Source organism: Armigeres subalbatus, chromosome 2 (genome assembly GCF_024139115.2).
Source record: "Armigeres subalbatus isolate Guangzhou_Male chromosome 2, GZ_Asu_2, whole genome shotgun sequence".
Classification (NCBI taxonomy): Eukaryota; Metazoa; Arthropoda; class Insecta; order Diptera; family Culicidae; genus Armigeres; species Armigeres subalbatus.
In genome coordinates, this window is record NC_085140.1 from 147,957,571 (window position 1) to 147,973,189 (window position 15,619).

General features: G+C 34.8%; 1 protein-coding gene across 6 annotated transcripts in view; it reads right to left on the bottom strand.

Annotated features, from left to right (window-relative positions):
• Positions 1 to 2,950: 2,950 nt before the first annotated feature.
• Positions 2,951 to 15,619, bottom strand: part of LOC134215252 (uncharacterized) — a 33,008-nt gene continuing 20,339 nt past the window's right edge. For 2 of the 6 annotated variants that reach the window (XM_062694475.1, XM_062694474.1), the window contains exons 3-5: positions 3,866 to 3,997; positions 3,732 to 3,789; positions 2,951 to 3,651 (exon numbers count right to left, since the gene is read on the bottom strand). In XM_062694475.1, coding sequence (XP_062550459.1) covers positions 3,540 to 3,651; positions 3,732 to 3,789; positions 3,866 to 3,997 — 302 coding nt within the window. In that variant the 3' untranslated portion in view covers positions 2,951 to 3,539. Of the gene's footprint in view, positions 3,652 to 3,731; positions 3,790 to 3,861; positions 3,998 to 15,619 lie in introns of all 6 variants that reach the window. The other 4 variants (XM_062694472.1, XM_062694471.1, XM_062694476.1 and 1 more) reach the window with 3 other exon arrangements.

Sequence of the window (15,619 nt, forward strand, 5' to 3'; positions counted from 1 at the left end):
TTCCTAGTCCCGAGAAAACTATTCAATTGGTGAGCTGTGCATTAGGGTATCTGTTCCTATATCAATAACAATAAGCCAATGCGCATATGAAATGCATTTATTTCTCACCCAATAATCAAGAAACATGAGAATAATTATGCTCGGCTCACGTCATTTTTAATTGATAACAATTTGGTAACTTCAAAAATGAAATTTTTATCACATTATAGAAGTATTTAGCTAAAAACATCATCACTGCCATGCACCTATTTCAATAACATTCAAAAACAATTAATCCTATGCCTGTACCTATATCAATAATACTGTTTCCAACATAAAATACGCACACTATTACTTGTGTGTATACGTAACGATATGATTACAGTGATGCCGAATTCTTCAATGTTTTGTGCTGTTTTTGTTGCAGTATTCCATCTTATCAGTTCAATTTTGTGTTTGTCATAATTTATCTTTTCGATATAATTTATTTTACAAACATAAGAGTTGAATTTCACAGTGAAAGTTCATTCAAGCGTTTTGAAATAAAAATCTAGGTCGGCAACCCTTGAGAGTACTGCAAGCCATGTAAACAGTTTGGAATACGGACAAGGATGATTTAGACGTTGTTCGAAATAAACCTATATCAAACTATAGGAAATCGCGTTAGTTTTTCAAATATGATTATATTTATAGTGAAATTGTGATGTGCTCTATGTGTTGTGAAGTGTATTTTGAAAGGATTCATTTGTTTCAGCTTGAAATTGAGTGGAAAACAACGGCTTGAAATGAGATGAATCTGCTAGTAGCAATCGAGCAGTGCATCAAATCAACAGTTCAGAGGTAGGAAAATGAAAATAAATGTGTTTTATAATTTTGTTTTTAATAATTTGAGTCTTGTGAACTAAAACATTACTCAAACGGAATTTTAAATCATATTCCAAGCATTGGAGAAGGTGGTCTATTCATTATTGTGTACATACGATGTGAGGAATTGTAATCAAATTGATTTTTTATTTGGTTTATCGACGGTTGAGATTAATATACGGGCTGTTATTAATATGGGAACAGATACCCTATTTTGGACACATTGGCCATGTCCGGAAGTGTACCCGGGTTCCCTCAGGGAAGTAGACAAATTTCGATTAGCTCCAAAACCCATTATGCGACGAATCAAACTTCACGATTTTAAAAAATAAGACCATCAAAAGAAATTTTAAAATTTTTGGAAGTGGTGCGAAAGTGTTCCCCGAAAAAACTCCGGAAACAACCACCTCGGGGAAATGGATGAATTTCGATTAGCTCCGAACCAAATAAGATGCTTTTTTGAGAGCTTTTGGATACATTGCCCACATCCGGCAATGTTCCATATTGAGGTTGTCTTTTAAAACCATGGACTTTTATATTTCGCAGAATGGGTTCTACCGGGTTCCCAGGAACATTTTCGAGCGTGGCAATGTGTCCAAAACCACTCAAAACTCATCTGATGGGCTTATCTTCATAAATAAAGAAGTTTGACATGTCGCAAGATAGGTTCCGTGGTCAACCAAAAATCGTTCAATTCCCTGAGAGAACCAGGCTACAAGGAACATTCCCGGATATGGTCTTATTTTTCAAAATCGTGAAGTTTTATTTGTCGCAAGATGGGATTTGGAGCTAATCGATAGTTGATCATCTCCCTGAGGGAACCCGGACATGGCCAATACCAAAATCTCTCAATTGATCTATTGAGTTTGTCTTTCATAACATGAAGTTTGATATGTCGCAAGATAAGTCTCGGAGCTAATCGAAATTTGTCCACTTCCCTGAGGAAACCAGGTTCCCGGGAACACTTCCGGACATGGCCAATGAGTCCAAAATCTCTCAAAATTCATCTACTGATCTTGTATTTCAAAATCATGAAGTTTGATACGTCACAAGATGGATTTCAGAGCTAATCAAAATGTGTTCTGAGGGAACCAGGTTTCCGGAACATCCGGCACCATGTTCTGGTGATCCAATTTTATAAAAACTAACTTCTGATACTAGTCAATAATAATTGACGACGTTTGCATAATTATTCTGGGCACTTTTGCTCATTTATCAATGGTTTTAACAAAAATGACCCTTTTTTGACTGCATTTGACCCACGACCCCCTCCCCCGCCCTAATAAATCCGGCCGGATCGGCACCATGGTCAAATTAAGTCATGTACCAAAAAATAGACATGATGACGCTTCTTCCCTGAAAATTTCATGGCAATCGGACACAAAATGAGCCCACACGAGTTATTTTGATTTTGATTTCTAGGTCAGACCGAAACGGGTTAATAAGAAAGAAAAATTTTTTATCAAAAAAAAAACAGATTAATCCACCTAGTGGTGATGGTGCCTTTCTCGTGCAATTAAAATATTGTATTTTGTCCATAACTTCCGACAGAATTCTGCGTCGAATGCAATTTGTTGCAAGCAAATCGGTTAAAGATAAGTGCCTGAAAAATGAGCGACAATTTTAATTTATTTTAAGCTTTATTTATGTGTTTTTATCGTTACATTAAGTTGAACATGGAAATTTTTTAATTGATTTATTTGTAAAAGATGGTATTTTGGCAATAATTTCCGAGCCTATTGTCTGACCTGGCCAATTTGCAATAGAAAACAATGGGACAGAATTCTGCATCGAATGCAACTTGTTGCAAGCAAATCGGTTAAGGATAAGTGCCTGAAAAATGAGTGACATTTTTGACACATTTTTTGTGTGAGCTCGCACAGACATACACACACATACACACAGACAGCACCTCAATGCGTCGAACTGAGTCGATCGGTATATAACACTATGGGCATGGGTCTCCGGGCCTTCTATAAAAAGTTTGTTTTTGGAGCGATCATATAGCCTTTACGTATACTTAGTATACGAGAGAGGCAAAAATATTTAATTTAAAAAAATATTAAAGATATATTGACCAAGTTCTTTTGTGTGGGGCTTACAAATGTTTATTGGTTTAAGTTGCTTTCGATTTTGTTTGGGTTTTTAGTTAAAAAGAAAATGTCCCTACTATGTTGCATAAATTTTCTGCTTTTCAGGCTTTTATCATAATACCAAGAATTTTGGAAGGAAATATACACGTAAAAAAAGAGTAATAACGATCTCGGGTTAATGAAAATGTCATCCACTGGAACAACGGCTTACAAATTGAGAGTGAAAGTTAATTTATTCCACACATCAAAAGCGTTAAGGTATCGATTAAAACCTACTGACAAGCATGATGTTTTTACACAAACCAAATACATTCATCGTTTCATTTTCCTATATCAGCACTGTTCTTGTACGAGTTTTTCTACGAGTTAATTCATCAAGTTGAAGCGGCAAATCATGTCATCTATCTCCGTTTTAACCAAGTGACCAACTATAAACGCAGCAGTGCTTGTGGGGCCACTTCAAGCACGCATGAAGTTTTATAAATTGACAAATCAGTTGTTATTGTACGCTTGCAGAATACTCATCGGACAGAGATTCGAAACCACATGCAGCATGTCATTAGCACGAGAGAAGAGGAAGTGGACGATGGATCAGCGGGAAGATTACTTTCCCAGTCCGGCTAGTTTGTACACGGGGTCGTGATAATTGGTCCCTCGATACAAATCGGGAACCGATGATACCAGCGCTCGGATTCCGTTCGAAGGTCGGTAGTTCCTAAAAAGGATTTGAAAATGTTAACTGCTCCGTTCTGAACTAATTCTGATGATTTGAATGCCAAAAGCACTACAACCCACCGATATGCGTGCAGAAAAGCTGCACTTCCGGCAGGCTTGGGGTAGTCTGCTGAGTAATCTGGAAGCAAATAAAACATACGAGTAAATTATCAGCAGCAACTCCGCTCTTTTCATTTTGGAATGATTTTACCTACCTTTCCGAAGGTTGGAAATCATGTTTTCTCCCTCCAGTAGCTTGACTTGGTCTTTGGACAAATTCTTTGACTCTAACGATTCAAGATTGTGCTTCAAGTGTTGGAAGAAGTCGCCTAAATTAGTGAGGGCCCCTGAAACGATGCAGTGATGGATGTATTATTCCAATAGGATCTTCATGTATCGTGTGTCACAACTATCATGCATTGAATATTTAATATTCTTGATTCCCTGGTTAATTAATATATGGTTCAAAGAAAATACATAGAAGATTAAAACAGTGTAAAGCCTGCCTAAAATAGCCTGAAATAAAAGGATGGCAGTTATGCGTTGCTTCCGTATTGAGTGGTGTGACTTTGAAAACGAGAGTGAATTTAGTTTTAGATTGCGGGCGGCTTGCCCTTAACAAAAACAGAAAAAAATATTTCAAAACTTTAAATGTATTTTAATGCACATATTTGTAGCATGCATATGAATGCAATATTTTATAAATCTCATTGTTTTTCTTTTAAATGAAAATAAATTCAAACTGCGCTAGCTTGGATAGTTCAATTAGTTTATTGTACTATCGAATGTTTGTTTTTTGAGTGAAGCTGATTTTTGCATGTTGTTGAACTTTGAACTTGAACTTCAACCAGGAAGGATAACTCAGTTAGTGTGGAGTAAGGCTTTCAACACAACTAATAAAACTATACGTTTCGATAATATTTTTTCCAAATTGTGGAAGCAGTTTTTAGGCAATATTCAACTTTTCCTTGATTAATGATCATTAGCAATTTACCTACGCGTTGGCCGTTCGGTTTGAATATTTTACTAAAAAGCTTTCAGAGTGTGAATGTGATGACTCTTAGTGTGGGTTAGTTAGTCATTAGAGTTTGCGTTGTACACAGTATATGTAGATAACATCAATGTCATTGCCTTGGATAACGTTGGTAATTTTTTTTAATGTTTTCGAAAAGCTAAGAAAGTACAACCTCAGTAGAAGCGATTCAACCGGCTTGAAGTAAGTATTATATTATCGAAAAATATCTTATTTAAAAATTAGGGATAAAGTGTAAAAATTTGCCGCATTTTAAAATTACTGTTAAAAAAATAAACTGCTGCAGAAGAAAAATCAAGTCTTAATAGACACAACAGTAACCAAGAAGCATTCCAGCTTATTAGAACCCTCAGATACTGAAATTCTCATAGTTTTATAAATAACCTTCTTATTTTCTTTGTTCCTTGATGGTTATTATTGTACCAAGATTTAAATAAGAATTCCTTAAGTGAACACTGAATCCTATTGTCCAAAGAGACAATTAAAATCGTATGTGTGAATTGCAGTGCAGTTCAAAATGCTAGCTTTGTCTTCGACACAATCGTCCGGTGATAAATCTAATATTTTAACATAATTAAAAATTAATAGTTACGATTCTTGGAGTGATAAACAAAAATCAATAAAAGCGCCGGAAAATGAGAATACAGTCAACACAATGATGCATCCCTGTAAGACTACGGCAATTGTTGGTGCTCCAGGTGCAAATCTTCGCTACTTTGGCGGTTCCCATATATCAAGCGAGATGTGATAATTAAAAAAAATTAGATCAACGTTCGTCATGCTCGATTAGATTTTCCCGCAGGACCACCCACCGCATATTGCAAACAGGACCGAGACAAGCCACGATCCATTTGGAATCGCGTGGACGTCAGACGGAGAAGTATGTGGTGATGATGATGAATTTCCCTTATTGCTAGGTGACGTACTTGGAGATGGAGTACACGGAGAGGCTGTCTAATACCGTGTTGCAGTTATGGCAATTAAAGCGCTGCTCCTGTTGCTGTCACTTGTAAGAATGGTGTTTCACATCAATTAGCAATGGTATGGTGGGAAAAGTGAAATTTCTAAAACAATCAATCAACCTGCATTTACATTCCAGGCCTATAAATGGACGCCACGTGTTTTGTTACAAGCAGAGAGCACTGCTTAGCTTCACGATAGTAGTTTTGCAGAATATGTCTTAGATGACGTATATCGATCATTTACTTAAGATTACTCACGTCTGAATTAATTTTACGTCACTGCCTTATTTGTGTGGTAGGCACCCTTATTTGTATGGGATAAAACATCTTCACATTGTTATGATTGATTAATCACTAACATTGTACAATTTACAAGAAAACTGACAAATTTAGAAAATATTCTGTAATTTACTTTTGTAGCTCATCGATTAAATGTACAGCGAAGCATGTTGAAGATAGCTGGATTTGAATCTGGATACGATCTAGAAAATTTAGGTAAATAGTAAAACGTATAAACATTATAATAAACAGAAATATTTCAAGCATCATGTAGAATTGAATAACTATTAACTTAAATTTGAATTACATAAGCATTATGATTTTGTGATTATTGTTTGAAGTATCTTTTCGGACGATATTAATAGAAGAGTATCGCTTATCAAGTTGAAAACCCGAATGGTGTCACCTATTCAAGAGAGAATCAAATTTAGACTTTTTGCTCCCGATTACATTTGCCTTTTTGGAAGCCGTCCCAAATATTGAGCCAATTTAGTTGTAATATGGCAGTGTACACATCATTTCAAGTTTGCAATTTTTATTAGATTTACTTTTACTTCATAGTATAGATTTTATATTAATTTTAAATTAAATTCAAAATCAATCAATGGTGTGAAATGTGTGGGAGAAAAAAAACAAAAATTGTCATTATCAATATTGATGTTATTCTTCAACGTGTTATTAAATTTCCAATTATTCAGAATTGTTTTCATAACTTTCTCCACAAAAATCAGCTCATTTCACAACAAAGACTTGATTACTTGCAAAATTCCCTATGCTGTGAGCCTATTCATACAATTTATGAGCTCAATGGGATGGACGCATTTTCATATAAGTTAGGTACTTATTTACCTAGTAATTACCATACAAACTACCAATAGCGTGTGCACAGTCGAATAACAATCAAATTAGCTAAAATTTTGGGAGGATTTAAAAAATGACAAACGTTGTTTAAGCACAAGAGATCATAAATTTTAAAAAATTGAATCTTTTTGCTATTTATATTTCCATTCAAAAATACGTATTAAAAAAACCCAGATTAATTAACCTAGCGGTGATGGTGCCTCGTGCATTATAAAAATAATATTTTGGCCATTACTCTTGAGCCCATAATCCGATCCGGCCAATTTTCAATAGGAAACAACTTGTTGAGAGTAAATCTATTGAGGATAAGTGCCTGAAAATGAATGACATTTTTTTACTCAATTTTTTTATTAAAAACAAGGTGGTATTTTGGCCATAACTTCCGAGCCCATAGTCCGATCTAGCCAATTTTCAATAGAAAACAATGGTAGAGTATCCTGCGTCGAAGGTTATTATATTTTGTTGATCGATAACAAAACACTGAAGAAGTTTTCAAGTAGAAAACGAAATACGTATCTGATGACACATAAGTGAATATAGCGGAAGTAAATGGAAGTTTGAAGTATTTTAACCTTGTCTTTTTACCTGTTGACCACCGGCCGAAAATGTGTGGTCAACCAGATCAAATGGCCGAAAATGTCGATTGGCAATGGATACACTATGATACAATGGATACACTATGCACAGAGTGCCGAAAATTTTTCTCACCGGAAAATATTGACAATCCTACGATTCATACTCTCTATTCAGCATATTTCGTTCAACTGACGTTACTACCAGATAGATCAGAATCAATTCTTTCGATTGGGTACATTAGTTAATCTAAAATTCTAAAAATCAAGGTCTGAAAATAATCGCGCCCATTTGAAAAAAAAATCCTATACATGTTTTTTATACTCAAAATTTTATTACTTTAGGCTTCATTTTGTATTTATGTAAATATAATATTAATTTCCACCTATTTTTTGTATCCCGGAGAGTAATAGGGGCAAGGATGTTATCGATCATTTAGTAATCTGAGTTCGATCATTTAGTAGTTTGTCAATAACTCATTCCAGAGGAAAAATTTCAAAATGTGTTGTATGGTGGACTTTTAGTGCGAAACTTTTTCTACGACTCTCCTTAACAGGTCGATGTTCGAATTCCACTGCTAAAGGAGTTACGGTGCTAGTTGCTATACCTATACTAAATGATAACAAAATATGCAATCATTTAGTCTAAGTTACTGCTACTAGCGCTATAGCTCCGTTATTGGTGAAATTCAAACATCGAACTGTTAGGCAGAGTTGTAGATAAACCTTTGCACTAGAAACCCACCATACAACACATTTTGAAATTTAGCCTCTGGAATGAGTTATTGAAAAACTACTAAATGATCGAAGGCAGATTACTAAATGATCGATAATATCCTTGAATAGGGGAACGGTTCGGCACTTCATCTCATAGCTCATATTTCCATCCCATCAAAACAAAGCAACGAAAAGGTATTTGGTTTGTTTCTCATTTTTATGTTTTTTTTTCACAAGTGAGCACGCGTGTTAGCAAAAAGAAGCGACGAGATTGGTGCTGTATTTGTTTGTTTTGCAATGAGATGAATATATGTTCAGTGAGATGAAAAACGGAACAGTTCCCCTATATGGTAGTGTCTAAACCAATTAAACCGAGAAACAACCTAAAATGCCTTAATTATTGTAAAATTTTAAAAATTTACAGAAAAATTGATTTTTGTTCCCACTACACATCCCATTGGGCCCTCCTTAGCCGTGCGGTAAGATGCACGGCTACAAAGCAAGACCATGCTGAGGGTGGCTGGATTCGATTCCCGGTGCCGGTCTAGATTTTCGGATTGGAAATTGTCTCGACTTCCCTGGGCATAAAAGTATCATCATATTAGCCTCATGATATACGAATGCAAAAATGGTAACTTGGCTTAGAAACCTTGCAGTTAATAACTGTGGAAGTGCTTAAGGAACACTAAACTGCGAGGCGGCAATATCCCAGTGGGGGATGTAATGTCAATAAAGAAGAAGAACACATCCCATTGAGATTTTATCTCGTATAGAATCTTTGGGTTTGTGAAAAATGTAATGGACGTGAAGTTGGTTGCAGAACTACTTTCATTTGTTTAATTAAATGATTTTGTGCTAAATTTAGCATAGCATTGTTGCGGCGTAATTCGTAGATTGGACCCTAGTGATACTCATGTTTTACTTTTGAGATCCTTATCTTTTAGAATCCTTTAGAATGCAATCGGAAATCAAGAAGGGGAGTGGTCCTTGATTCCAGTCTTTGACAAAAATAACAAAAAAGCATGAATATTGCTACTCCTGCCCACGCCCATCTTCACCGTAACTAGGGACAGGAAGGAAGTGTTGATATGGTACTTACTTTACTTAACGAGAGGCCACCGACTTAGCGACACCCTCATACGAACCACGGAGTTGGATAATGACGAAGGTATTGGTTGGGTCAGGATTTGCCTGTAGCTGGCAATAACATATCCCACGAATTGCTTGTACTGCAAACTACCATTTACAGTGCAATGTAACAGAATGTTTAAGCTGCTATTACAATTTTCTTAAACAATTATTGTGAATATTCTTAATATTTATTTAACGTTGGCTTACGAGCAATAATATATAAGCAATAATAGCAATAATATAAACACATAATGTTTCGTATAATATTCATCAAAAAATGTAATCATCTTTCTTTAAGAACTAGGAGCTGTTTTATGGTTTCCGGTAATGCTTCATGAGAGCCCACTTTCAATATAGTGCTCGAAGATGAAAATAGAATAACGCCAAATATACTGACGCCAGATGGTATTTCGTCTTATCAAATACACATGTCCTAATTTTTATATTTTGCACACTCCTTGAATTAGTCATAGATTTACGGACAACGTAGAATAATTCACGTCTTTAAATGAACTACTCAGAGATTGTTAAGAATGTGGATAAAATAAAACCTTCTTGTTTCGAAGTCCGTCCATAGTTCACAAACTTAATTTCGAGGAAACTAAATCTGTTGTGCCATTTCATGAATTCTCAACTAAATAGCAGCAGACCAATATACAGTCGCCTCTCCACATCTCGATATTGAAGGGACCATCGAGATAGGGAGAGATCGAGGAGTGGAAGGAAAATTGAAATGGGTACTAGATCCAAAAAAGCTCGTTGCTATGAAAAACGACAACAAAACAAATTTCGTTTCTTGTTGTTGATGTGTTTGTTATTGTCCAAAGATGGTCTAGTAGCCTAAATATTTGAACATATCGACATAAGGAGAGTAGATCCTGAACAAAATATGATCAGAACACATCGAGATAGAGAGGTTATCGAGATGTAGAAAGCTCAATTGTATATAGATTGAAGGGACTGAGCAAACCATCGACATAGGGAGAGATATCGAGATGTAGAACATCGAGATGTAGAGAGTCAACTGTAGTTCAAAATAATACTGCACAATAACTGAAAAGAAGCTGCCTAGAAAGTTTATGAGTTCGAAGTTAACGGCCTACTTTGATTGAATCAGTGGGCGGAAATCAATAAATGTTACGGCACTGTGGAAGATTTATATATCGCAAGTAAATATCTGCAACCAAATTCACATCAGCTATGTTCTTTACAACCCAAAGATTCTATCCGAGATAAAATGGGATTGGAGGGAGTGGAAAATTATTTATTTCTACTATATTTTTTAATATTTAAGGCGTTTTCCAAGTTATTTCTTGGTCAAATCAGCATAGACACTACTATATATTACTATCCGGGATACAGAAAGATTTTGCGAAAATAAATATTCTACATAAGAACAAAATTAAGCTAATAATAATCAATTGTTGGGTATAAAACATATTTTTTACATAAAATGCATTGTATCTCAGATAAGAAAAAAAACCTTTTCAAAGATGGTCACAAGAGCTGCACATAATACTGAATTCTTGAATTTTGTAAAAGAAACCGTCATCCTATAAGGGATCATCCATAAATTACGTGACGTTTTTCCTTTTAAGTACCCAAACAAACAAAAGTTAGCATAAATTGATTTTTTAATTTAAAAACTCCGTGCAAATTTAAAAAAAAAATTGAAATGCTATCCAAATTGGACGAAAAACCAGTTCATAGAACATAGTTTTGATTTTCAAAGTACTCTAGTTTCGTCGTAACAGAAGGAAACGGATATAAATTAGCAAAAATTGGGCTGTCCATTCTTGAATGATGCTAAAAAATATATTTACGAGATATCGTAAAAAACCTGATTTTTGAGGGTCGTTCATAAATAATGATTCATATCTCGCTTTTCAGATACAACTACAGTCGACTCTCTACATCTCGATGTTCTATATCTCGATATCTCTCCCTATGTCGATGGTTTGTAGTACCCATTTCAATTTTCCTTCCATTCCTCGACTGCCGTTAACCGCAAGTCGAGCACATCTGGAAAAAACGTGCAAATGAGAAAACTGCTTGCAAAATTTTTGAAATTTTTCTCGTCAGAAATTGTGTATTAGTAATTTTGATCAGCTCTAAACGTCATACACCAAAGATTGTTTGAATATTTAATGGATGGTCTGGACTTGCGATTACATTTCATCTCAATGAGAAAAATAACCGCAAGTCAGTCACATTTCGTCTAGCAAAACTCAAATTTCTTAAAAAACAAAAATCATGTTCTAATAACAAACATGGTAAAGCATGCAATCTGAACATTTTGAAACTTTTTGATGCTTTGAAAGCCCACATCGCAGATTTTCGTGATATCGTGATGGTAGTCCGATATAGGCATAACATAATGTCGGTAATGTAGTAAGGCTTGTGCGCGATAAGATCTGGACACCTTTTTAAACACGTATAACTTTTGAAATACCTCATCAACGAGTGAAATAATTTGTAGAGTGATGAATGAATATTCATCACTTACTGAAAATATATTTCTTATAACTGTTACAAGTACTTAGTGTATGCTACAAGTACTTAGTGAATGATGGCGTCGAGGAAAATTGAAGATTCGAAAAGAAATTGTGTGCAGCCGCAATTAAAATTCGGGACTCTCAATCCGGAAACTGGCTGAAAACTTTTTGTATTCATGTGAACACTACTCAAAGCGTTTTGAAATTTGCCGATGCTTGTTTGACAATGTCTAACATGTCGGAGAGTGGAACAAAAACTGATTTTATGAACCGCTAGCAGGAAGCGAAGGTGAAACAAATCCTATTGAGGATACAAGATCTTTTGGCACGTATTATTTCTCAGGAAATGCAAATGTCATCAACTTTCATGCATACATCGAAGCATCCACAATGAATGAAGCCATTTGAAGTGAAAACTGTGCCGGATTAAACCAATTACAGCTTAGTTTTATTCCTAATGCCTATCCAATATGTGTCCAGATTTTGGCACGAACAAGCCTTATCGATGTCAAAACTCAACAAATATGAAAGTATTTCATTTCCCGCTTAAAAATTAAGGAAAACATATATGCTACAAATCTTTGAAAAAAAACTTTTCCACAAAGTTTGACTACTAACAAATTTATTCAAACTAATTATTTCAAAATTAAATTAAGATTAAACTGATAATCGTGAAGGTATCCGGAATTTTAAAGAAAGTATTCTTTTTCAAAAAGTCTCCTGACAGTCCGGATTTGTAGTCCAAGAAATTTTCTAAGTATTTTTAATCCAAGAATGTCTAGAGGCTTAGGAATCAAGAATGTTTTCAAGAATGGCTTTCCAAGAAATCAATGTTTTGATGGTTTTATGGTTTTCCTTAAGGTTATTAAACATTTTCAGGAAGTACGCAATGGTTTCATTTTTAAAATATTTCTGGATTCTCAAAAAATGTTTGAAATTCTATACGACTTTCTGTAGAAAACAAAGATTGTTGAAATCTGCTAATATGATTAATTACAAGTTTATAAAAAAATCTTAGTTATAAATTCTACCAAGTTTAGATAAATTGTTGGAAGTCCATTGTAAAACCATAATCATCCCTAATTCCACATATCTTGTCCGAAATAAGACCCGGATCTTTAGAGCATTCATTAACGGTCATAAGATTTCTAAGTAATTCGTAGCAATTCATATACATTTCTGAGGATTTCTGAAAGATAATGATCATTTCTTGAAATTAGTGGCTTTGAATTTCTTTGCTTCATAGCTTGCAGGATGTATCTCATGCTTCTTAAGGATCCTGTTACGTCTTTTCTGCTACTCGTTATTTTGTCCCAAGGCCCGCCCATGTTTTGGCACGTGGACGTATCTGTAAGCATGACTATCTTTGGTTTTTGCACTCATTGGGAACCCTGCTAAGAATACAAATAGTAGCAATTTTATTGTAAATGATTCTATTAGCTGATGAATCTGTTGATAACATCATTCTCAGACTTCAAAAATGCGCTCACCGAGCAACCTCGCTTGTGATTTTGAAGGATAGCATCGCGACTCATATGAATAACATTCGGAAATAGGTTGATCACACCTTATTCTCATCATTTAATTTTATTGATTAAATGGTAAAAAAAAAGGCGTAAATGTATCAAAGCCCTGAAGTAAATCAGTTTAAAATCCAACTCATTTTCAGGGTGAGAAATTAAAATGATTTCACAATAGTAATTTCGTTGTTTATTAAGTAAAATGGGAAGTAAACATCACCTTAAAAAATCTTTATTATCATAAACTGAAACATATTTCAAAGAACTTTTGCTACATATATGTAGCGTGCAAGTTTCAACTCGTTGTATTGGAATTTACTGATGCAACTTATATTCTTCTATGCATCAATCTTAAATTCAACCTTACTTCCAACCACAACATAAACTAAAATTACAAATTTACACAATTTTTTTCCGCATTTTTCTTTCGAAATGTTTTGGTTTTGTATTTGAGAGGTGTTCTGAGCACATGTATTGAACAAATATGATCAATGTGTATGCCATTCTACGAAGTGACTCGATGTGACTGACTTGCGATTACTTTTCTATATGGGAAAATTTGACTTGGTATTTTTTCCACTTTTCTAGAACAAACTTCTCGCATAGAATAGCCTAACGCATAGTACATGTGAAAATAAAGTGAAATATGATAATTACTCAAAATTGCCAAAAGTTCAGACGTGCTCGATTTGCGGTTAGCGGCAGTCGATCTCTCCCCATCTCAGTGGTCCCTTCAATATCGAGATGTGGAGAGGTGACTGTAAAGTATATGTATATAAAAAAATCATAGCAACTTTTTCTACAACTTACTAAAAGACATCAATGTTGGTCTTTACAACTGGAGTCTTGAGAATTCCCATCACACTTTTAGTGGGATCAATTATAAAAAAAAAACAATTCATCGACTTCCAAGCCTCTTATGATATAATCGAGATCAGCTATGGTAGCTAATGCACGAATACGAATTTCCGGATAAACTGATACGGTTGGTCTAGGCGATGATGTCCCTAATAAATGCGTGGAGGGTTACGGCAATGTGATGGCCTTTCGTGCATGATATTCAACATCGCTTTTGAGGGACCAATACGAAGGGCAGGGCCAATACGATTGACACGAGTGGTACGATTTTCACGTGCAGATATGTGGTTTAGCCTACGACATAGATATTATGGCACGTAACTTTGAGAAGAGCGATTAAAATTAAAATAATAACTCTAGAGTAGACTAGTCATCAACACGTCGCACACTGGGGCAGCCGTGGTTCAAACATGGAATAAACCTCTCAGTTATTGAAATGTTGAAATTGACCATGGGTGTCTTCAGCGAAGTTTCAATATACATCAATGCCTACATTTTGGTCAATATTCACTATTTTTAGCGATAATCGCATAAAAGTCCCAAACGCCAAATTGGCCAAACAGCGTTTATAAAGTGTGATTTCTTCAGAGAAGTTGCTTATCAGTTAATTTCGATGAACCTAGCTAAAAATATCAAATTTCCAGGGCCTACTGTGATGATTTATTTGCTTATTTTGAAAAGTAAGACCAAAAAATTAAATTTGATCAGTAGTTGTACTTTTTCAACACTTTTACTATTGGATGTTATTCAAAATAATAGATATTGGTAAAACACACGATTCGTGCCCGTCTCTGCCCCATCACATAATCGGCATATGTAAAAAATACCATAAATTTGCCTTTTTTCCACAATTAATCGCCAAAAATCATTTTTTCAAACTGGATCAACGCCACGAATCGTGTATTTTACCAATATCTATGATTTTGAATAACATCCAATAGTAAACGTGTTTAAAAAGTACAATTACTGATCAAATTTCATTTTTTGGTTTTTCTTTTCAAAATAAGCAAACAAATCATCACAGTAGGCTCTGGAAATTTGAAATTTTTAGCGAGGTTCATCGAAATTAAGTGATAAGCCACTTCTCTGAATAAATCACACAGTATTGTCCCGGAGGTGCTTTTTACCTTAGTAGTAATAAAATTGTTAATTTGTCTTTGAAAACCCTGTTTTGCTAATCCGATCTCAGAAGCACAAACCATTAATTTATTAGAATTCGCATGAAACTATTTTGTTCGTAAAAATAAAACATGAATATTATTTGATGCGTAGTATATCATGTTGTAGTATATCCTAATGTTATGGGGTTGAGGGATATCCTATACGATTTGTGATCAATTTGATCTGCTACACGAAAACTTGGGCAAAATAAGATTATTTTTATTGGCGTTTGGTGCGATTTAGTAGAACTCCGATTATGTCAGTGGATAGAACATCAATATAACATGCAAGTGCCAAGTTTGGACAAGACAAGTAAATTGAGCAAGTCGCTTGAAATGAATGTCTAAATACCTTTGTTCAATTCACTTGCTCTGTCAAAA